Source organism: Brassica rapa, chromosome A09 (assembly GCF_000309985.2).
Source record: "Brassica rapa cultivar Chiifu-401-42 chromosome A09, CAAS_Brap_v3.01, whole genome shotgun sequence".
In the NCBI taxonomy this organism is placed as follows: Eukaryota; Viridiplantae; Streptophyta; class Magnoliopsida; order Brassicales; family Brassicaceae; genus Brassica; species Brassica rapa.
In genome coordinates, this window is record NC_024803.2 from 5,259,535 (window position 1) to 5,282,851 (window position 23,317).

Sequence of the window (23,317 nt, forward strand, 5' to 3'; positions counted from 1 at the left end):
TTTTTAAAATTTTTGAATACAAAGAGAATAACATATATTGATAGCATGTAATTTGTCCCAAAAAGAAAAAAATATTGCATGTAAAAGATAGTGTTGACGAAAACCACTTGTAAAGATAGTAATCCTCACAAGAATGAGAAAAGACCATGATCAATCCACTTGTCAATCAATCAATTTATTTGCTAATGTTATCAAACTAAATAGAAATTAATTAGAGAGGAAACATTGAGGATCTTTAGTGATAAGGAATGTTTCTCTTTTTAGCTTGACAAGAACTCAATTCTTGTAATGAACATTTAGATTTCACTAGTAGATCAAGAATACATAATACATATTTAGCATATTAATAAAACACACACACACACAAGGCTGAAAGCTGAAAACATCTATTATTTATGCAGTTCTTCCATTACAAAGATACGATGATAGTAGTTACCTAATTTACAACTCACTCCAAGACCATGGAGAGCCAGACATTAAAACGTCACACACACTTAAACATGAAAATAAAAGTAAAAAGACTATCATAGTTCCAACTTTTTATAAATTAATTTCACCCTCCATCTAGTCATTTGTTTCTCCCGGAATCAATATAATAATACGAAAATTTAAAATCATCATCATCTAAGAATATGTGCTTTGCCTACCATCTGATGAGTAGTCCCCATTGATCCACACCCTTTCATAACCACTCCTCCGCCGTTAACCACCGCTTGCTCCTCCAGCGACTGCACTTGTTTCTTTAGAAACTTCACATAATGAATAGCCTCGTCGAGCATAGAAGCTGTATCCATCTTGGTTCCACCAGGAACAAGCCGTTGCAAAATCCGAATCCTCTCGCTTATCCTCTCCCTTCGGTGCCGAGCAGCAACACTCTGTGGATCTTTAGAGATCCTAACGTTCCTCCTCTTAGGTGGCTTTACCGCCTCAGGATCTATATGTATCGGTTGCATCATGGCTATTCGAAAGATCATCTCTCGCATCGCTGCCATGTTATCGGTGTTGCTAATATTGTGTCTTTTGTCGTGTAAAATGGCAGAGTAAGCTGGGCTAGCGTGTAAACCAGAACCATACCGGAAACCGGGTTCGTGGGTCATTGAGTCAGAGTGGTTATGGTTTGAGTTGAACAGAAAAGGGTAGGTGTTGTTGTTGTGGTCGATGAGAGAGGGATTAGTGTTACAGAACTCAGGAAGATTCTCCATGTGCTGCATCATCATGTTCATTATGTCAGAATCCATGGAAAGAGAGATGGAGAAGCTGTTGAAAATTGAAATGGGTATGGAGAGAAACTGAGTAAAGCTTACAAAAATGAAATTTAGGTTCTTTTTCTGTTATATGATTGATGACGAGAGAAAGAGATGGTATGTGTGAGAAATGGCAATGGTACTACTGCCCAATCAGAACTCAAGTATGTTATTACAACAGGAAGTGGGAGGATTTATATAGCAATTTCTGGCCCATCCCATTCTTTTAAATCTTATATATATATATATATATATAATAAATCTAATGGACATTTTCATATTTTCAACTCTCAATATATATATATATATATATATATATGATATAATATATATAAAACTAATGCTTAATTAGTTTTTGGACACGTTCGAAAAGAAACCATGATGATTTTATACGAAATAAGCTATTTTTTTTTGTCTAAAAATAAGCTAAGACCATGATCAGTGATCAATAGGGTTTTTTAAGATGAAATTTTTAGTGTAGTATTAGATACGTTTCTTAGATTTTAATTAAAAAAATAAAATATGTTTCATAAATAAGAAATATAAAAGACATATTTTATCCAGAAAGTGTCAAATCATGCTTAAAAAACTTCAAATGAGTCTCCTCCATTAATCATTGGTAAGAGAAGCTTAAGGAAAAACGTGTGTACATAAAGTACATGTAGGAGTTACCGAGTTACTATAACGGGAATTGTTGCGTAACTTAGCTTCCATGGGGAGTGATTACAACTAGCCAACTAGGTACGTATCTAACATCGACTGGGTCTAGTTACGCTACAAACTAACAAGGTGCATGAACAGCTCTAACCAGTACAACAGACGGGGATTCCATTTTCCACCATTGTTACCCCCCACATCCACGGGAGATAGGTCAGAATCCAGGAAGCACTATCTTATATTTTTCTGGTTAAATATATATTCACACATTCATCTGGGTGCCCTTTGTATATATACTTAGTTAATTACAACGAAAATGATTAACATGATAATATAGTTTTTTTTTGTAACACATGATAATATAGTACTCCATTTCATTAATTATATGTATAACAAGTAGTGTAGTTACTACATAATGGATCATGATTAATCGGATCGCAATTGACATCGAGCCTTAACGCAAGGCACGGTTCTCGAAACCGATCAGAGGACAATTTGAATCTTTTTATTTATTTAATTTTACCCTTTCTTTTGTTTCATAAACGCCTATTTTATTTAGTTTGTTGCCTACCGCCACCCACTTTCCTCTCTGGCATGCTTTTCAGTTTGTATGAAATTTGTCAAGTCTTTGTTTTTAATGCTTATTAACCAAATAATTTAATTTATGATGAAATTGAAAAAAATAAGAATCATCATCTGCCTCATCTGAGGAACCGATATCATTCCCAACAAAGAGGAGGAATATAAATAATACCGATCTGCAATCAGGGTCGATTCTGAGATTTAGGAGATTGTAGGCGGTTTTTAAAAAAATTCAGCTAAAAAATTTTTTTTGGTAAATTTGGAAACCTAAAATTTTTTTAGAGATTTTTTTTCTATGTAATTTTTTCCAAACTTTTTAGGGCCTAAAACCAATGTTTCGTTAGGCTTTGCCCAGAACCGGTCCTGTCTGCAATGGCAAAATAGAAAAAGTCATATTTATTTTTTTCCTTTCATAAGTTTTATCTTCTATAGTATAAATTTATTTATCAACCGTATAATCTTAATATGTATATTATTTTTCCCTTCATTTAATTGGTAAAATTGTAATGGAATTTTCACAAATGGCTGATTCTAGATGAAACATGAAATAGCATTCCAGTTGCAACTGGATAGAAAGAGAGAATTGTGGACAATTTGAATATTTCACTGTTCCAAGTGCACCATTGTCTTATAATACCGACAACTCTAATTAAGTTCATCGAAGCACATATCCATCGCATAGTTTTAGGATGGGCACTAACTAAGTAAATTACAACAACATATTTTAATATTGGAAACAAATAAAATATCTTATTTGTTTATTTAAAACAGTTTGGTACGATACGAAAACTGAGATAGTTTGCCTCCCAAGGCAAGGTATCAATACAATCGTGTTCATGTCCCAAGCATCATTTATGCTCCTTGCTCCACTAACAGCCCAATTTATATTAATGATTAATTTAAATCAATCCAATTATTTTCACACAATCTTGTAGACATTTAACACGTTAATTCCATAGAAAATACATTGTTGTTTGGTTATTGATCTAAAAAGAAAAGGAAAAAGAAAGATTGTCCCACGTGAGATATCCCACAAAGGTCCCAACATCACCACATAGAGTCTCTGATCATTACTATATCCTTTGAGATTAGATTTATATAGACATTTTCTTATAATATCTTCTTGGGCAAGTGCACTGTATTCTTCTGACACATTTCTATCGTCTTACCTAGGCCTGGGCATTCGGATACCCTTTCGGGTTCGGGTCGGGTAATTCGGGTATCGGGCTATTCGGATTTTGAAAAAATGTCCCATTCGGATATTCTAAAAACTCGGGTCGGGTTCGAGTCGGATCCTCTCGGTTCCGGGTGGGTATGGATATTTGAAAAAAAATCCGAAAATTACCGGTTACCCATTATACACGGATCGGATCCGGATATATAGATCCAAAGTAACCAAACCTGTTTGTTTTTTATCCGAATATCCAAAGTTATATGATTTGAAAATGAGTTGTGCATAATTGATCAAATCTATTGTGCATAAAGTCTAAACTCACAAGTAACTAATATGAGTTGAAAATGAAAAGATGAGTTTAAAATGAAGCACATGAGTAAACATGTTAATATAAAGCCGAGTTTAAGAGTTGAAAAACAAACAACATTCCGTTTCCGAAAATATAAATTGAGAACAACAACATCAGAGAAAAATTGTGTTCAACAATGACACAAAACAAACAAAGAAACACAGAGAACTAATGTCTCAGACTCAGACCGAACCTAGGAAAAACAAAAGCCTTCACCATCCAAACTTCAGCAGAAAAAACTTCACCATCCAAACTTGACCAGAAACAACTTCACCACACTCCGAAATTATCCTTCAACAAAGGAAGAGAAACTAATATAAGCAATGATCAACTTCAAAATTCAAACCAGAAAGTGAAAAACTATCTTAAGATGAGTTTACCTTGAAACCGAAGACACATAAACCACACAGTATGCACTTTCTTAGTCTTCTTGCAAGCTCAGATTATCATACTCTGACATAAATAAATGTAGTTAGTAAACTGATAAAAAAAACATATAAGATCATGGAAGAGAAACTACCTCTCTTAAGCTTGTCTTCATATTCAAAGTCACTGAGAATCTGTTCCATAGTCACCAGCCTTGCATCACCACATCGAATGTCTGCCTTCAGCCATTGCTCTGAGCACATCAATACTTCAACCATGTAATGAGTGAGACAGCTCCTGTATGAATCAATGATACGACCAGAAGTGCTAAAAGCACTCTCAGAAGCAACTGATGAGACTTGCATTGCAAGTACATCTTTTGCAATTTCTGCAAGAACCGGGAACTTTGCGGCATTGAACTTCCACCAAGACAAAACATCATACTCAACTCCAACCATGGTTCTCGGATTGACAACACTCTCCCTTAGATAAGTATCCAACTCATCCTTAGATTCTCGATCTTCTATTTCTCCAACTAACTCCTCATACATGAAATCCATCCTTTCATACCCCATCTCGTCGTTGAGCAAATTGATTCTTTCGAAAGAGGCTTCTTGGCTACCAAAAGATGCAGCTGGAGTGGTTTGAGACGCTTGAACTGCTTCACCTCTGTCAAACCTCGCACTGTACTCCTTAAACATGAAGCGCAAAACATCAACCAGAGACTGATACATCTCCTTAGCATCTGAACTCTCTTTCCCATAGAGCTTCTCAAAACACATTTTTGCAAACTGCATCTTCTTCCTAGGATCAAATACTGTTGCTACAATCAACATCTTATTGATGTTCTTCATACCATCCCAATACTTCTCAAACTTCTGAAGCATATCATCAGCCTTTGACTTCAATTCCGAGTCCACAGAATTACTCAACCCCATCAGATTCTTCTGGATTGTAACAATCTCTCCATAGCACTTGTACGAGTTCAGAGAAGTGCTTGCGGACACTACCAATGTCGAGTTGTAGAAGATAATCAGAAACCTTACTAGCCTCTCAACCGCATGCCAGTCAACCGTAGCAGGAGGTCCAACCCGTGGTGCTCCACCGTCAAACTCCATGAAGTAGTCGTTGTAAAGCCTGTCCTCTGCCTCCATCTTGTCAAAGGCTAACCTGAACTCAAGTGCTCTCGACAGCATCAAGTAAGTAGAATTCCATCTAGTTTTAACATCCAGTGGCAAACTACCCCTAGTCATCTTTCCCGAATCAACCCGAAGCTCAAATGACCTTAATCTAGTCGTACTAGACCTAACATACCCAACAGCATTACGAATTGCAGCGACATTGCTATCCACTTCAGCCAAGCCATCTCTAACGATCAAGTTTATGATATGTGCTGCGCATCTCATATGCATAAACTCTCCATTCATAACAAACGCCTCATCTGAAACTAAAGAGAAGCTACTCTGAAACTTCCTAAGCGCAGATGTATTTGCAGTTGCATTATCAACCGTGATGCAGAATATCTTTTCTATTCCCCACTCAGCCAAACAATCTAGAAGCACAGTTGCAATGGTCTGACCTTTGTGGTCAGTGATGTACTTGAAACCGATGATCAACTTCTTTAGCTGCCAGGAAGCATCCACAAAGTGAAGGGTGATTACCATATAACTCGCACCTACATATCCAAAAACGAGTTAGTAAAGTAGAAGAAGCTCACATATTGAAAAAATTAATAAACCAGTAACAGTACCTATTGTTTGAGCAACCCATATGTCAGTTGTAAGAGAGACTCGTTGCTTATTAGCCTTGAACCAAGCTTTCAAAGCCGCTTTCCTTCTGACATACAGTTCAACAATGTCCCTTGTTGCGGTCCTCCTAGAGTGTGGCTTGAAACCGATCACTTTGTTGCAGAAGTGCTTCCAAGCCACACTTTCAACAAATGAAAGTGGCATTTCCCCTATCACGAGCATCTCATTTGTTGCCTCTCTGAATTGAGCTTCAGAAACTTTTGTATCCCTCACTGCTCCATCATCGGTAATTTCTGACTGATTCTTCTTTCGTGCCGCTTCCCATGCCAGATACTGCTTGCAAGTTGTCAGATGCTTTCCCAGGTTCGAAGTACCAGACTTTGATGGACAAGTAAATCTCTTTTTGCAGTGGTGACAGAAGCATCTGTCTCGATTTTCTTGAGTCCGAGTGTAGTGCTCCCAGACACGAGACCTTGGGGTCAAAATCTTAGGTTCCTTTGTTGGTTGAGAAGCAGCTCCACTTGAATTCGCAAAAGCCTTCCTCTTTCCTCTGTTGTCAGGAGTGAGAAGCTCGTCTTGTGTTTCTTCATGATCAGAGACCTTGTCTTTCCCATTGTTCTTTGGATTAACTGATGCTGAAGAATCCATCTGTGACAAAAAATAAAATTGATTTGGTTTAGCAATCTATTAAACTTATTAACAACAATCTCATCAAAATAGGAACTTTGCTAAATAACAATCGATTTGAAAAATATGAACAATCGATTGAAAAAATATGAATTTGAAAAATTGATTTAGAAATCTGAATTAAGGTTTACAAATCGATTAAGCTTTTAAAAAAAATTAGGGTTTGCTTTACCTTTGAGGAGGTTTTCGATTGATGAGAGTATGAACTCAAGCAATCTTCAGTGCCCATATTTATAAGAAATCAAGATCGACCCTAGAGACAAGCATGCGGAGGAGACTCTTCGGTCTTAGGAGAAACGGCGACAGAGAGAGTAGAGACTAGCCTAGTAGAGACGCTTCGTTCTTCGGTGCCTGAACTCGACACCCAAGTCGAGTTATGAAGATGAATACTATTCACGAGGTAATTGTCGGATACTCAATTGGATCCCGGTTTTAATCCGAACCGACCCGTTACCCGTGAGTATCAAAGAAATAGCTCCATTCGGTTTTTCTCACATAACCGAAACCGGACCGAACCGGTTTTTTCGGGTCGGTACCGGTTCGGTTCCGCGGGTACGGTTTTAATGCCCAGGCCTAGTCTTACCTTTTCTTCATTCTTTTGTTTTCTCTTTGGAATACTGAAAATTTGAGATTCTTTTTTTGTTTTTAATATATTTTCTTCAATGCATTTTCCTTCTTCTCTATCTCTCTTTTTTAATTTCGGATGAATTCTCATGTTCTCTGTGACAAGATAAAGTTCATGCACCCTTCTTTGTTTATATGGTCATGTTACATCATACATATTTTATATCAAATACATGGAAACAGAAACGTGATGCACAAATTAAGACGGGAACAAATAAATATTCGAAATATTGTCGAATTAACGGCATTGTAAAGGTAACAATATACTAGTAGGAACCAGCTAAATTTTACACGATTAGAGGTAGTTTAAAAAATGTGTCGAGATGCAAACAAAAGTCAAAATCTAGAACACTGAAGACTGGTAGGAACTAGGAACATCCTAAAACGAAAATGTGATGTACCTATTTAAGTAATTTGCACCAAAAAAGCAGTAAAGTTTGGGGAAAGAATGGGGACAAGCAAAAAAAAGTTGGTTGATAAAGATTTGAGATTTTATATAATATTATGCTTTAAAATGGGTAGGTGGTGGGAATGCGGATCCCAATTTCATTTAATTTCGTTTTATATAGTTTTGTTATTCATTTCGCTATTTTGTGTTTTTTTGTTGATTTTGGTATTTTGGTGCATTCTTTGACTCCCTTGCACCTACGTCTCTTTGTGCTATGTTAAATGTACTCGTCTCTATTTTGGCCGGTGCACCTCACATGACATATATATGAAAAACAAAAAGGGATAAAGATAATATATCTATTCTTATATGAATATATGAATATGTCTTACTTTTCGTGTATAGATTTGATAATGATCATATGTGTTATAACTAATATGCATCCATATACTCATGATCATAAATATAATTGGATTACGTATGCATATTATTTTTTTTGGTTTTTGGTAAGCAGACAAAATATATCAATGATAAAAAAAGAAAAGTGGTTACATTATATCTAAAATTTACAAAATGAAGATGATCTTGAACTTATAATATATATGATGAATATTGTCGCAAATGAAAAACACATTAGCCATGTTTACACAATTACACTACACATAATTCTACGTAATAATTTCTGGTTATATATTTGTTACGGTTCAGTTGTTTTTTTTTTTTTTTGCTAAAATTTGGTGCGATTATATTAAATGTGGCAAAAGTTTGTTACAGACAATACTTTAGTAGAAGCATAAACCCCATGCTAGGAATCAGTTTGAACGATTGTGAGAAGCCCGAGTTTCATGATCCAAAAGGCCCACTGAAGAGTAGTAAGGATTCCTATGAAGCCAAGCCCATTTAACTGAAATATCAACTCAGCCTGAGATATGGCAGTCGTAGAATTTTGAGAAGACGAAGGTTGATTTGTCTTTTTAAAAAGGAGAAGGTGGCACTGATCAGTTTGTAGACAGCCATCTCTGCATGGTTTGGCTAGAGAAAACTCCATTGTCATCTCGGAAGGATGATATCCTGTTTTTGACAGTAGCGTTTATTGAAGATACAAGAGAGGAAGGAGACCTGAAAATATTCCGATGAAGTCTGTTGTTTCTCTCTTTCCATATTTCATAAATTGAAGCTTGCCAAGCCAAAATAATGAGATAACGGAGGGTAGAGTCTCCTGTGAAGTCGATTAGAGCCTGAAGCGAATCATTCCAGCTATTGGATTGAAGGCTGAAGTTAAGCCTTGTTGCCAAGGAGCCCCAAATAGCGTAAGAGTACTCACAATCGAAGAATAAGTGGTCTCTGGATTCTTGGTATCTATTACAGAGGAGGCAACCTGCGTCAGTTTGGAGACCCCAAGCTAACAGTCTGTTCCTTGTTGGACAACGATCCAAGACAAATAACCAAGTAAGGGTTTTGAATTTCGGAATCCCTCTTTTGAGCCATACAACATTCTTCCAAGCTACAGATGGATTGGATTCCCTGATAAGGTTGTATACTTGATTTGCAGAGAAACACCTGCTTTGATTCGATCTTGTTGTCGAAGTATTCCAAATCATAGTATCTGGGCGATCTGATAAGGAGATTGATGTGAGATAGGTGAGCACTTCTTCCATCCTGTCAGATCTTGCTGGAGCAAGAGTCCACGAGTCATTGCTCCACAAGGACGCTAGAGAAGATGAAATTGGAATACCAGTAGAGCGAGGACCTGATTGTCCCACAAAGTTGATCAGTTGGCCAAATGGTGACCAAGGAGAAGTCCAAAATCTGCATTCCCTACCATTACCAGGTAAAATTTTCAACCAACGAACTGCCAAGTGTCTTAGCCTTAGGATTTTCTTGAATATCCAAGTGTGCGATTGCTTCTCTTTAAGTAGCCAGAAATCAGAATCCTTAATAACGTTTTGGTGAATCCAGGCGACCCACACCGATTCTGTTTGGAAGAATAACATCCACAGAAGTTTTAAGGAACAAGCTTTATTCCAGACACACAAGTTTTTGAGACCCAAGCCACCTTCATCCTTAGGTAGACAAACCTTTTCCCACGCCACTCTTGCCGTGTATCTCCCTTCAACTGACCCTTTCCACAAGAAGGCAGCACACATTGAATTGATCTTTTTGATACATTGAGAGGGAAGGATAAACGCGTTGCACCAGAAGTTTATAATTCCTGAGATTGTAGAACTGAGAAGCTGAAGCCTTCCAGCGAATGAAAGATACTTTGTGGTCCAAGAATTGATCTTTGACTTTATTTTCTGGAGAAGAGGTTCGCAGTTCAGCAGAGAAAGTTTCTTCGTATTAAGGGGGAGCCCAAGATACCTTACTGGTAGAGAGCCTTGAGGAATGCCTGAAGAGGAACTGATCAAGTCCACTTCAGAAGTTGAGAGGGCCGCTGGAAAGAAACATGATTTTTGTGGGCTTATTGCAAGACCAGACAAAAATTGGAAATCTGAGAGAACACGGAGGATGCCTTGTACAGATGAAGGAGATCCATCAGAGAATATCAGAAGGTCATCTGCAAAGCATAGATGAGTAAGGGCTGAGTCCTTACATCTTGGATGATAGCCAATAATACCATCAGAAGCTGCTGTATTAAGCATGTTGGATAGCACGTTCATGGCCAGACCAAACAGGTATGGGCTTAACGGGTCTCCCTGCCTTAGTCCACGGGTCCCTCTAAAATAACCATGCAAAGATCCATTGATTCCCACTGAGAAGGCAGTTGTGCTTAAGCATTCTTTTACCCAATTTAAGAAGATTGTAGGCAGATTCAGAGATTCCAGGCAAGAAAGGATGAAGTCCCATTTCACAGAGTCAAAGGCTTTTGCAATATCTACCTTTATTGTAAGCCTTTTGTGCCCTTTATTCTTGTGATCTCCACTAACAATCTCTGAAGCAAGCAAACAGTTTTCAAGTAACTGGCGCCCTTTGATAAATGCTGACTGGTTCGGGAGGATGATGGATGATAAAAGCGGTTTTAATTTGCCCACTAGGATTTTCGAAATCACCTTATAGAGAGTATTACAACAAGATATAGGGCGATAGTCCTTAATCTCTGTTGCACCTGGGAATTTAGGCAGCAAGGTGAGGATAGTTGAGTTTGTGGCCGTAGGCAAATCCTGAAGTTCGAAAAACTTTATAATAGAAGTTGTGACCTCTGCTCCAACAAGTAGCCATGCCGCACTATAGAATCTAGATGTCAACCCATCTGGTCCCGGGCTTTTATTAGGGTTTAGCTTGAACAAAGTTCTCATTACCTCATCTGCTGCAGGGATCTTGCTCAAGGATAATTTCTGATCTTCAGTACAAGAGAAGACAGTGAATTGCTGGACATATGCCAGAAGATTAGGCGTGACAGGAGCTAAAGGCGGCCCCAATATAGAACGAAAATGATTTACTGCTAGGATTCCCACTGATTCAGGCGTTGAAGCGACTACCCCGTTGTGATCCATTAGGGTATGAATTGCATTATAGAAATTCCTTGCAGTAGCCACTTTATGAAAAAACGCTGAGTTTTGATCTCCTAATTTTAGCCACTTTATCCTTGACTTCTGATGGAAAAAAGACTCCTCAATTGTTTTTAAGAAAGCCACTTTGTCCGTGCAGGTTCTTTCAGCCAAAAAAGCAGATTCAGAAGGGTGCATGAGAGAATGAAGTTGCAAATTCTCCAGCTGAAGCGTTGCCTCACTGACTCTTTTTTGAATGTCCGAGAAGTTGTCTTTGTTGAGAGATTTGAGGTATTTTTTCAACTGTTTCTGCTTCTTGCTAAGAGAAGAAAGATTCCAGGAATCAGATGAGGTGAATTCCCAGCCTGAAGTAACAGTTTCTTGGAAATCCGGGTGGGTAACCAAGTAGTTGAAGAACTTGAAAGCTTTAGAACCAGCAGAGGGAAGAACACAATTGAGATTAACAAGACCAGGAGAATGGTCTGAAATTAATGGAGCTAAGTAAGCAGCCTGACACAGGGGGAAGTCCTGAATCCAATGCTCATTGACCATAATTCTGTCTAGCTTTTTAGCAATCGGATCTTCAGGTTGCTTGTTGGACCAAGTGAAGCAGGGACCATGATATCTCAGATCTTTAACCTCTATATCATCAAGGCACTCCTTAAACTCAATCATTTGCGGAGTGGTTTGAGTAAAAGAGACAGAAGAGTGTTCAGCGCAGTGGATAATTTCATTAAAATCTCCTCCAATGATCCAAGAAGATTGGTGCAGGGAGCAAGTAGTTTGAGTATCTCTCAGGTCCTTCCATAATTGCTGTCTCTCATCTGAAGTATTAGCAGCATAGACTGCTGTAACTGTGAAGGGAGGGGAACCAGGACAATGGACAAAGCAGGTTAACGATTGTCTTGTTTTAAGAAGAACTGAGACTTGAAGAGGGTGTTTCCAGAAAATGATAATGCGCCCGTCTTCATCTTCAGAATGGTTAGAAGCAAAGGACCATCCGGGGCAGATGGCATTCATCACAATACTCAGGTTTGATTCCTTAACATGGGATTCCAAAATAGCTCCAAAAGATACTTTATTTACATTACGCCAGTTCAAAAAATCCGGGTGCTTATCTTTGCCATTAATTCCTCTGACGTTCCAAAAAGATATATTTATCGACATAGATATTTAAAGGATGATCTTCCCTTCTATCAGGGAAGAGCCCGTTGCAGGGGTACTAGACTGCTCATCAAGTGAGCCAAAAACAACAAGAGTAGTAGACTGGGCAGTAGCAACCGAAGGATCCACCAGCGCAAGCTGATCAGCAAGGCAGGCAAAAGGATTAACAGAGATAGGGGGTGACAAGGATCCCCGCGAAGAGAGGTTTGTCGACTTTCTTTTCTTTGAGGAATTTAACACTGCTTGGAAAATGGATTTCTGATGGGCAGGAGATCTCACTGATTGAAAACCATCAGAAGAAACTAAGTCTTTGCTCGCCAAAATTATTGATTTTTCTGAATCCCCAGAAGAAGCCTTGAGAACAGTAAAAGACAAAGAAGATCCCGATCCAGGCACAGGAAGAGCAGCAGTTGAGACCTCAACCTCGGGTTCTAGCAACAAATCAGCACCTGTAGCCTTGGCTGCTGAATTGTTAACGGTGCTACTCTGAAGAGAAGACTTCCTACTGTCCTTTTCAAGAATAGATGAGGGGAACTCAGAAGCCAAGGGTGAGTTCTGAACTTTAGAAGCCATAGGTGGGACCTGGACTTTAGGAGGCTTCGGCTGGTTATTAGCAGGTACATTACCTTTATTCGCTAGACCTTTGCCTTTCTCTTGATAAGTAGCTTTGTGGGTCTTTCCCTGATTAGAATTGCCTTTAGCAGGAGCCCATTTGGCATTTGGGCATCTAGCTTCCGTGTGGCCAAGATGTTTACAGCAAGCACAAGTAGGAGGAAGCCAAGGATACTCCACCGAGACTTGAATAACATCTCCACTATCTCGAATGAGTTCAACAATGGATGGCATTGGCTTCGTGCAATCAGCTCTAACTTTTAAGTGAGCAACTTCAAGACTAACCATTTTAATGGTGAATTCATCTGCTTCTACAGGGAACCCAATTAGACTAGCCACAAGACTAAGTCCTTCCTGGGTATACAAGTCGAAGGGAACACCACGAACATGAGCCCATAGAGGAATCGAGTCAAACGATGGTAACTTAGCGGCTACTTGGGCAGACCATTGGGCCACGTAGAACAAGGATGTTCCAATGTGCCAGATTTCTTGTTCTACTACTTTCTGTCGGATGAAGTCGTTGGGGATTTTAACCAGCATAGAACGAGAATCTGGCCGCAGATGGATTTGAAGCTTTACGCCTCTACCCCATATGTGAGTGAGAACACTCTGAATCTGGCTGAATGAAGGGACTTTACCGGTAAAAACACCAAGAACATAGTCTTTATGAGCCTCTGCACCTCTTTGGAAGACTGAGTCAGGTACTTTGATTTGAGGAACTCCTTCAGGAGATAGAGTTGGAGTAGCTAACTTCTTAAGGGACCTGTCAGTTCCCTTTCTCGCTTTGTCAGCCCAGGTCTTGGAAGAGGAACTTGGATGGTCTGCAGTAAAGTTGGGGATTGCATCTGGAGAAAATCCACCAGGAACTTGTTCGGTTCAGTTGTTGTTCTACTTAATAGTTAATAGTAGAGCTGCAGTAACAATTCTATTTTAGATATAGTTTACAGAAAAGATTGCAGTTTAATTATGATTTCTTGACAATTAGATACTTTTTTTGTTTCGAGTTCATTATCTTCTATTTATAGCTGTTAAGTGTTAGTCATTTACCTGATTTCGTTGTACATAAGAGGTAAGTTTTTTTTTTGCTTAACTGTAAATATCATAAAACGATTTAAGAGTTTTGCAAAGCATGAGCTTTCCCAAGCTGTTGAAACCTTGACAAGAACAGAGAAACAACAAGGCTGAAGAGGTAAGGTTTTGAAAATTGAAGATGCCACGATATGACAATCGCGGTTGAAGATTTATATATTCTTCAATGTGTCACGTAGCTTCTTTTCACGGCCAATGTTATTTAGGCTCACTGTGTTTATTAAAAAGGTAATCTCTGTCGGATAGTACTGTTATACTAAATACTTGTATGGTTACATTTGACTAGTTGTTTTTCAAAAAGAAGAATCCAAGGTTCGTTAGGGAAGTTTCCCCATTTCCCTACATAATTACGATTATTCAACCCCATGTGAAACAATTCATATTCCAAAACCAAATGTATAGATTACCTTTACAAAAGAAAATAAATCCAAATCTCGTTTTCCCACAACTCCAAGTATTCCAAAGCTACAATACTATCCAATCTAATCCTCATTACACCCGCCACAAGTATAAATAATCTATATAGATTTATGCGTTACATATCTAATTGCCTTCACATTAACTATACAATACAGGCACAATAATTAAATCGACATGATCAGCAGCGACGAAGACGAAGGGTTTCCTAGAGGATATCTCATTCTTCGACCGGAAGAGCTCAGGCCACTAGAGCTTCTCCGTCTGTTATTCTCCAACGATATCGAGAAACCAAGATTAGTAAATAGCTCTGAAACCAAAGAACCAAGTTTCCGACGTCGATGGTTTATCTTTGTCTCTCTTGTCCTCCTCAAGCTTCTTCAATTCCTCTCAGAGCCTTTAGCTCTCTTTGGCTCCGCCTTGGAATTCTCCATGAATTTCCTCTCCGATAACTCCTTCTCCCGTTTCTTCCTCCGAGGTCTTAACTATAGTTCATTTATTTTCTATTTATAAATTATTACAAAAAATATTTGCGACGAGTAAATTGGTTACATGTCCTCTATACATTATACCCTAGATTCAATTTTCTTAAAAATGCGGGAATCTACATATGTATTTAGATCATTTTGAAAATATACGCAGGGGAAGTGGTAATGCCGAAAACGACGTCAGAGAATTACCTATCATTCATTGGACATTTAGACAGGAGAATAAGTTTAGACAAGACCAAAAGTCGTGAAGATGGAGATTTATACTATGCTGCATTGTCCATTATGTCTTCAAAGCTTGCCTATGAAAACTCGGCTCGTATTAAATATGTCGTTGAAAACCACTGGCATATGAAGTACTTAGGCCTCGATGACTATTGGAACGGTATGCATTAATTCATTAAAACAAAATAACTTATTCACGTTAATCAATTTGATCATATGTTGGTATTTTGAATTTTTTTCCAGAGTATCAAGAAAAGGAAACAACACAAGCTTTTATGATGTCTACTGATCAAGAGAAAACGGTTGTGGTTGCGTTTAGAGGCACAGAGCCATTTAACTCCGAAGATTGGTGTTCAGATTTCGACATTACATGGTACGAGCTCCCAAACATTGGGAGGATCCATGGTGGTTTTATGAAAGCTCTAGGGCTTCAAAACAATTGTAGTTGGCCAAAGAAACCTCTCCCAAACCCTAATCGACTGTCCCCTCTAGCTTACTACTCTATAAGAGATTCCTTGAAAGCTTTGATAGCTCATGACGAACAAACTAAATTTGTTCTGACTGGTCATAGCTTAGGAGGAGCTCTCGCCATATTGTTCACGGCTGTGCTAGTGATTCATGATGAGACCGAGTTGTTGGAGAGGCTTCAAGGTGTTTATACTTATGGACAACCTAGGGTTGGAGATTCAACGTTTGGTGAATTTATGGAGAAGAAATTGGAAGAAAATAATGTGAAGTACTATAGATTTGTTTATAATAACGACATTGTTCCGAGATTACCGTACGATGACAAAGATTTGATGTTCAAACACTTTGGTACTTGTATCTACTACGACCGACACTATCAACCAAAGGTATCTTATTGACCATATCATACTTCATTATTTTATTGGTAATACATATCTCTGATTTTTCAAATAATGTTATGTAGATTTTGAGAGATGAATCGGACGAGAACTATTTCTCGTTGTGGGGGATTATAAAGAGGATGCACAATGCGGTGTTAGAGTTTATAAGAAGCTTCACGATTACGAGGGAGAAAGGGTCGGAGTTTGAAGAAGGATGGTTGTTGAAACTTGCTAGGGCTTTGGGGATTATACTCCCCGGGATATCGAATCATACACCTCAAGATTATGTGAATGTCACTAGATTAAGCCCGTCTTTTGTTTTTCAAATTCATAGAGATGTGGCCATAACATAGAAGGGTTTTGAATTTTGCAATGTGTATTGTAATTTGTTAATAATATGTCGAGTTTGTGACAACCTATAACTGTGATTGTTCAATAAAACACGAGTTATTCATGGAATCTCCATATATAGTTGTGTGATGTCACTGCAGACTTGGTTGGTCGGAATTGGCAAGTATGTGAATAAACAAAATTGAAAGGAACTCATGTAGATAATCAAAATATACATGGTGCACATTTGTAAATAAACAAAATACTAGAAGCTTGTAAATAAGTGAAATATCTGGTAAACATGCGAAATCACCAAAAAGTGTGATATGTAAATAATAACCAAAAGTATTAGAAATAGAATCATCATGGGATATCTCACTAATTAAAAAAAGATTTAAAAAGAAAAAGTTAAAGAAAATGATGGAAATTTCTCACTAGAAATTCTCATTTGAGGACTTTCAAGAATCTCATGAAAACCTCAATAGGTCATGTATCTTTCATTTATTGGTTTGTTTTTTTAGATTAAATTTAAATTTAAAAGTTAAAATACTATAGTTTTTTTTGTATAAGATATTTTTAAGGCTGTAACTTGTAAATTAAAATGGAATTGATAGAACAAAAAAATAGAATGATAAGAATAGAATACTGCAAAAAATGGAATGAAATTCATTCCTTTCATTCATGAACAAAATTCTTATGGAATAATTTTCTTTGTATTTTATCTAATTAGTTTTGGAATTGGTGGAATGAACATTCCATTCCATTCATAGCAAATGGTAAAAAAATTTATGGAATTAATGGAATCAACCATTCCACATCATTTTATTTCAAAACTAGGATAAGACCCGCGCCTTGCGCGGGATTAAGTTATTATTTTTATTATATTTTAGAGAATGAAACAATAGTTTGGCATCATTTGGATTAGGGGTGTTCAATCTGGATATCGGATTGGTTTCGGTTCGGTTCGATTTTTTCGGTATTTCGGTATTTCGGTTAGTAAAATATAACTACTATTCTAAATCCATATTTACTTTGACTTTAGTCTTTCACATACTTTTCAAAGATTTCAACTGGACGACTAAATTGATCAGCCAATCTTGTTGCTTTAAATCATTAGTTTATATATATATATATATTGTTTAGTTTGAATATTTATTAAATAAAAATTCATATGCGTTATATTTTATGATCATTTGTAACTTATTATAACAAAAAATAATCTATTGATCACAAAATTTTCAGAGTCAGAATCTTCAAATTTCTAATAATATATAGACGTCTTGAAAAATTCAAAATATAACATATAAGAAAAAATATAAATGTTTTTATTATATATTTAATGTGATTTTTTAATATCTTTCAATAATATAAAATTAAAAAAAAAGAACTAAGATACCAAAATTGTTATCAAATATTTCTTATTCATAATAATTAATTTTCATATATACGTTAATCATATTAGGTAATTTCGTAGCTTCTAATTAAGGAAAGTGCAAAAAAAAAAAATTTGGTAGATTATTTATCAATTCAATAGTTAGTTTATAAGAAATATAATGTAAGTTAAGATGGACCAACCTATTTTTTTAAAATAGTATATTTTATATAGTAATTTATTAAATGAGAATTTATAATCATACAGTTCTATGATCATTCATATCATTTTATAACTGAATATTTAAATCATCTATAACAAAATTTTCAATGTGAAATCTTTAATAAGTTTATAATTTATAAATGTTTTTGAAAATTCATTGAAAGTTTTAATATTAAAATATTTATGTAATCTTATGGCATATATTTTAATATATATATATGTTTTATTATTAAATGATATTTTTTACTTATATGGTTTTAAAATCATGTGTATCTTCTTATAATATTAAATAAAAGTTCATATTAATACAATTTTATGACCATTTGTAACTTATTATGACAAAAAAAAAAATCTATTGATCACAAAATTTTCAGAGTGGGATCTTCAAATTTCTAATAATTTATAGACGTTTTGAAAAATTCAAAATATAACATATAAGGAAAAATATAAATGGTTTTATTATATATTTAATGTGATTTTTAATATCTTTTAATAATATAAAATTAAAAAAAAAGAACTAAGATACAAAAATTGTTATCAAATATTTATTATTTATAATAATTAATTTTCACATATAATGAAAACTCACTATTTTCGTAGGGGGTTCATATAAATTTTTTGCGTAGCTTTTATTTAAGAAAAGAGCAAAACATTTTTTGGTACGTTATTTATCAATTCGATAGTTAGTTTAATAAAAAGTATAATATAAATTAAGATGAAACAACCTATTTTTATAAGAATAGTATATTTTGTATAGTTATTTATTATATAAGAATTTATAATCATACGGTTCTATGATCATTCATATCGTTTTATAACAAAATATTTAAATCATCGATAACAAAATTTTTAATCTGAAATCTTTAATAAGTTTATAATTTATAAATGTTCTTGAAAATTCATTGAAAGTTTTAATATTAAAATATTTATGTAATCTTATGGTATATAGTGTTTAATCTATATATATATATTTTTTATTATTAAATGATATTTTTTACTCATATGGTTTTAAAATCATGTGTATCTTCTTATAATAAAAATGTTAAACCATTGATCATTAATTTTTAACATAATAATTTTAATAGTTTTAGTCATTTATTGTCGTTTTTAAAAATTCAAAATATAACATATACGAAAAAATCTAAATTTTACTTTTATAGCTAATTTGATTGTTTAATTTATTTTAATAATATAAAATTAAACAAAAAATGATGGAGGAGATATAAATTGTTATCAAATCTTTATTATTAAAATCATTAATTGTCATATATTTATTAGTCATTTATGGTAATTCCGTAGGTTTTATTTAAGGAAAGAAAATAGCATATCATATCATTATATCATATAGTTTGGCCAACTTATGTATCTAACAACATATAAAAATCGAATGTGGACCTACTTATTTTTCAATTGAATGTAATTGACTACCTAATTGAGTGCCACCTATGCATTGGGGCCTCTTTTAATTAATACAAAATTGAGGTTACATCTTTTCAAATGTTCCTCAATTAATATATAAGGGATATTGTAATGCAGTTCCACCCAAAGAATATCAGGAGTACATGGTTATTGGTTTGCCGGGCTGGCCCTTTATACACAAAATCTCCCGTTCATATTCATTTTGGCCCATTAAAAGACGACAAAAGAGTTTAATTGTCTCGATACAAAAACCACAAAATATAGTTTTTCCGTCCCGTTCACAATCCTTAAAAAAAACCCAGGCAAACTCGTACAACGTCACACTCATATAAAGTTCATCACAAGAAATTCTATTGGCGGAAGGAAAACACGTGTCAACATCTCCACCGATTTATTTAGGCAGTTAGTGAAAGTGTGAAGCTGTGGTCCTGCCACCTGTCATCATTTTGCCTAACTCCTCCTCCTCCCTTCAAAACCATTTCCTCTCTCTCTCTTTCTCTCGTCTTCTTCACTCAGAAAAACGAAAAACTGATCTTCAAATCGAAATGAGTTCAACTCCGATTTGCTATTCGATCAATCCATCTCCATCAAAGCACGATTTCACGAGAACCCATGTGCTCACTCCCCTCGCTAAACACTTACCATCCTTCACCGGAAAATTAAGTAACCGTCGGAGGAGTTTGGTCGGAGTAAAGGCGGCGACTTTATCGTCGGAGGAGCAGAAGACAGCGACGGAGAGGAAGAAACCGAGGGTTCTGGTGGCGGGAGGTGGAATCGGAGGACTGGTGTTTGCTCTGGCGGCGAAGAAGAAAGGGTTCGATGTGTTGGTGTTCGAGAAGGATCTGAGCGCTATAAGAGGAGAAGGACAGTACAGAGGTCCGATTCAGATACAGAGCAACGCTTTGGCTGCTTTGGAAGCTATTGATGTCTCTGTTGCTGAAGAAGTTATGGAAGCTGGCTGTATCACCGGTGATCGGATCAACGGCCTCGTCGACGGTGTCTCTGGTACCTGGTTAGTTAATTGATTAATTTGATGTTGAACCGTTGAAAAGTTGTTATCTTTTGATTAATTTTGGTTTTGTATGTCAATTAGGTATGTGAAGTTTGATACTTTCACACCTGCGGTGTCGAGGGGACTTCCTGTGACACGTGTGATTAGCAGAATGACTCTGCAGCAGATCTTGGCACGTGCGGTTGGGGAAGAAGTGATTAGAAACGAGAGTAATGTTGTTGATTTTAAAGACACTGGAGACAAGGTGATGATGATATCCATTGGTGTTTTTTACTTAATTTTAAAAATGTGTGTTTTAAGGAGAAGCTGTTGGTTTTTAGGTGATTGTGAAGCTGGAGAATGGACAACGCTATGTAGGTGATCTGCTTGTTGGTGCTGATGGCATTTGGTCTAAAGTATGTTTTTTTTTAAAGTGAAATAGAGTGTAAACTAGGATAAAAGTTAGAAGGTTCTGTCTTAATTGTTTTTGTTTAATAGGTGAGGACTAACTTGTTTGGTAGAAGTGACGCTACTTATTCAGGATACACTTGTTATACCGGCATTGCAGATTTTGTACCAGCTGATATTGAGTCTGTTGGGTATGTTGCACTAATTCAAAACATCTCTAATCTTTTTATGATGAATCTCTAATCTTTTTTTCTGATATTTTGTCTCACTTGAATAAAGCTACCGAGTTTTCTTGGGATACAAGCAATACTTTGTTTCTTCTGACGTTGGTGGTGGAAAAATGCAATGGTATGCGTTTCATGAGGAGCCAGCTGGTGGTGTTGATGCTCCCAATGGTATATATAAACCTCTGCATTGATTTGATTTGTTTGCATTTTATGTAGCAAGATGACATAACTTTTTTTTTTGGCAGGTATGAAGAAAAGGTTGTTTGATATATTTGAAGGTTGGTGTGACAATGTACTGGACTTGCTGCATGCGACAGAGGAGGAAGCGATTCTGAGAAGAGATATCTACGATAGAACTCCTAGTTTCACTTGGGGTAAAGGGTGTGTTACGCTGCTTGGAGACTCTATCCATGCGATGCAGCCAAACATGGGACAAGGTGGATGTATGGCCATTGAGGATAGTTATCAATTAGCATTGGAGCTTGAAGAAGCTTGGAAACAGAGTGTTGTAACTAATAAACCTGTTGATATTGTTTCCTCTTTGAAAAGGTAAAACTCTTAAGACACAACTATTTTTTAATTTTTGGGATTCTAATAAGTAGTAAACATTGGTGTAATAGATATGAAGAATCTAGAAGAGTAAGAGTGGCTATCATACATGGAATGGCGAGAATGGCTGCGATTATGGCGTCTACTTACAAAGCTTACTTAGGTGTTGGGCTTGGTCCTCTCTCTGTGAGTACTCTTTAAATTAGTTTTCGAAGAGCATAATGTTTTGTAAGCCAATTCTCATAATCTTTGTGTGTTTGTAGTTCTTGGCCAAGTTAAGAATACAACATCCAGGAATAATTGGTGGAAGATTCCTCATGGACATGACTATGCCTTTGATGCTTGACTGGGTCCTTGGTGGTAACAGGTTACATCTTTTCTTTCTCTGTTGTATTCATCTACTTAGACCTTCAAAAGTTTTTTTTAGATCTGAGTAACTCATTTTACATGCATTTTGCAGTGAAAAACTTGAAGGAAGGTCACCTAGTTGCAGACTCACTGACAAAGTATGTTTCTTTCCTTTTCTATTCCATTGCATTTGAACAAAACCCATTTAGTGATTTAATATCAAAGTGTAACTCTTTTGGTTTGAAAGGCTGATGACCGCCTTCGTCAGTGGTTTGAAGACGACGAGGCTCTTGAACGTACTATAAACGGAGAGTGGTATCTTATTCCACATGGCAGCAAGTGTAGCGTTTCGGAAACGTTATGTCTAACCAAAGATGAGGATCAACCTTGCATTATCGGGTATGGGGAAACAGAAACTCACTCATCAATGTCTTTAGCTTTAAGTTCTTAAAAGTTTTGAAACTCTTTTTGATTGCAGAAGTGAACCGGACCAAGATGTTTCTGGAACCCACATTATGATCCGTTCCCCTCAGGTACATAGAAAACTCTGTATCTGATAACAACCAAACTAGTGAAGGAACTTTAAAACACTGTTAAATCTTTGGTTTAGGTATCGAAGATGCATGCACGTGTAATCTACAAAGATGGAGCTTTTTTTTTAATGGATCTTCGAAGTGAACATGGGACCTATGTGACCGAGTAAGTCAATAGAGCTTTGGTTATCTCTTTTTGAGTGTCTGAAGTTTCTGATCCAAACAATATTTGAAATATTGCTAACCAGTAACCAAGGAAGAAGATATAGGGTGACACCAAAGTTCCCTGCGCGGTTTAGACCATCTGATATCATCGAGTTTGGTTCAGACAAGAAGGTGAGACACAGACGCCACTTATTACCAACTCTTGGTTTAGTTTTTAACCGGAGCTTTTTTGGTTCTGAATAAAACGGTTTGGTTCTTATCAGGCGGCGTTTAAGGTCAAGGTGATCAGGTCAACTCCTAACTTGACCAGAAAGGATGAGAAGAGCAACGGTAAATTGCTTCAGGCAGCTTGACACTTAAGTTAAACCGACGGTGTGAAATTAAAATATTTTATCAGTGTAGCAGATCATTTGTGTAGTAATTTTCACATAGGCAAAAAAAAGAGACTGTTACTTGTATTGCAATGTATATATAGGGCTGAACACAAAAGATTACTCTTTTATATGCTTGTCTAACTAATTAGTATTTTAGTTACGAATTTATATACATATATACGTCTTTCACGAGTGAAATGATTTTCATGATTAGTTTTGAGAAAATGAA

The 23,317-nt window shown here is 36.3% G+C and overlaps 4 protein-coding genes across 5 annotated transcripts; 2 read left to right on the forward strand and 2 right to left on the reverse strand.

The window, feature by feature from the left end:
* Nucleotides 1–370: 370 nt before the first annotated feature.
* On the reverse strand, nt 371–12,520 carry LOC103837732 (transcription factor HEC1). Of its 2 annotated transcripts, none has more exons than XM_009114107.2 (2): nt 7,391–8,810; nt 371–3,652 (listed from the first exon to the last, which is right to left on the reverse strand). In XM_009114107.2, the coding sequence occupies exon 2, from the start codon at nt 1,236–1,238 to the stop codon at nt 621–623; it is 618 nt and encodes a 205-aa protein (XP_009112355.1). In that variant the 5' UTR covers nt 1,239–3,652; nt 7,391–8,810; the 3' UTR covers nt 371–620. The 2 variants fall into 2 exon arrangements, with proteins under 2 accessions (XP_009112355.1, XP_033136094.1); XM_033280203.1 differs by having other exon boundaries at nt 1,324–3,652; nt 7,391–12,520.
* LOC117128227 lies at nt 6,044–7,154 on the reverse strand. Its single transcript, XM_033280208.1, has 2 exons — nt 6,980–7,154; nt 6,044–6,768 (listed from the first exon to the last, which is right to left on the reverse strand). Exons 1-2 carry the CDS (start codon nt 7,034–7,036, stop codon nt 6,067–6,069), a joined length of 759 nt encoding a protein of 252 aa, XP_033136099.1. The 5' UTR covers nt 7,037–7,154; the 3' UTR covers nt 6,044–6,066.
* A 2,195-nt stretch (nt 12,521–14,715) lies between the features above and the next one.
* Nucleotides 14,716–16,604, forward strand: LOC103837730. Its single transcript, XM_009114106.3, has 4 exons — nt 14,716–15,067; nt 15,232–15,462; nt 15,546–16,156; nt 16,234–16,604. Exons 1-4 carry the CDS (start codon nt 14,767–14,769, stop codon nt 16,501–16,503), a joined length of 1,413 nt encoding a protein of 470 aa, XP_009112354.1. The 5' UTR covers nt 14,716–14,766; the 3' UTR covers nt 16,504–16,604.
* Nucleotides 16,605–20,038: 3,434 nt separating this feature from the next.
* Nucleotides 20,039–23,280, forward strand: LOC103837729 (zeaxanthin epoxidase, chloroplastic). The gene is made up of 14 exons (XM_009114104.3): nt 20,039–20,505; nt 20,587–20,749; nt 20,826–20,900; nt 20,983–21,083; nt 21,172–21,287; nt 21,365–21,668; nt 21,740–21,854; nt 21,932–22,035; nt 22,129–22,174; nt 22,264–22,415; nt 22,495–22,549; nt 22,627–22,715; nt 22,798–22,885; nt 22,978–23,280. Exons 1-14 carry the CDS (start codon nt 20,039–20,041, stop codon nt 23,065–23,067), a joined length of 1,965 nt encoding a protein of 654 aa, XP_009112352.1. The 3' UTR covers nt 23,068–23,280.
* Nucleotides 23,281–23,317: the final 37 nt, after the last annotated feature.

Coding starts and splice junctions, on each gene's coding strand:
- LOC117128227 (XM_033280208.1), bottom strand. CDS start 7,036: ATGGGCACTGAAGATTGCTTGAGTTCATACTCTCATCAATCGAAAACC. Junction 6,769..6,979: donor AATCGAAAACCTCCTCAAAG/GTAAAGCAAACC, acceptor TTTTTGTCACAG/ATGGATTCTTCAGCATCAGT.
- LOC103837732 (XM_033280203.1), bottom strand. CDS start 12,474: ATGTCGATAAATATATCTTTTTGGAACGTCAGAGGAATTAATGGCAAA.
- LOC103837730 (XM_009114106.3), top strand. CDS start 14,767: ATGATCAGCAGCGACGAAGACGAAGGGTTTCCTAGAGGATATCTCATT. Junction 15,068..15,231: donor CTCCCGTTTCTTCCTCCGAG/GTCTTAACTATA, acceptor AAATATACGCAG/GGGAAGTGGTAATGCCGAAA. Junction 16,157..16,233: donor ACCGACACTATCAACCAAAG/GTATCTTATTGA, acceptor AATGTTATGTAG/ATTTTGAGAGATGAATCGGA.
- LOC103837729 (XM_009114104.3), top strand. CDS start 20,039: ATGAGTTCAACTCCGATTTGCTATTCGATCAATCCATCTCCATCAAAG. Junction 20,506..20,586: donor GACGGTGTCTCTGGTACCTG/GTTAGTTAATTG, acceptor TATGTCAATTAG/GTATGTGAAGTTTGATACTT. Junction 22,716..22,797: donor CATGGGACCTATGTGACCGA/GTAAGTCAATAG, acceptor ATTGCTAACCAG/TAACCAAGGAAGAAGATATA.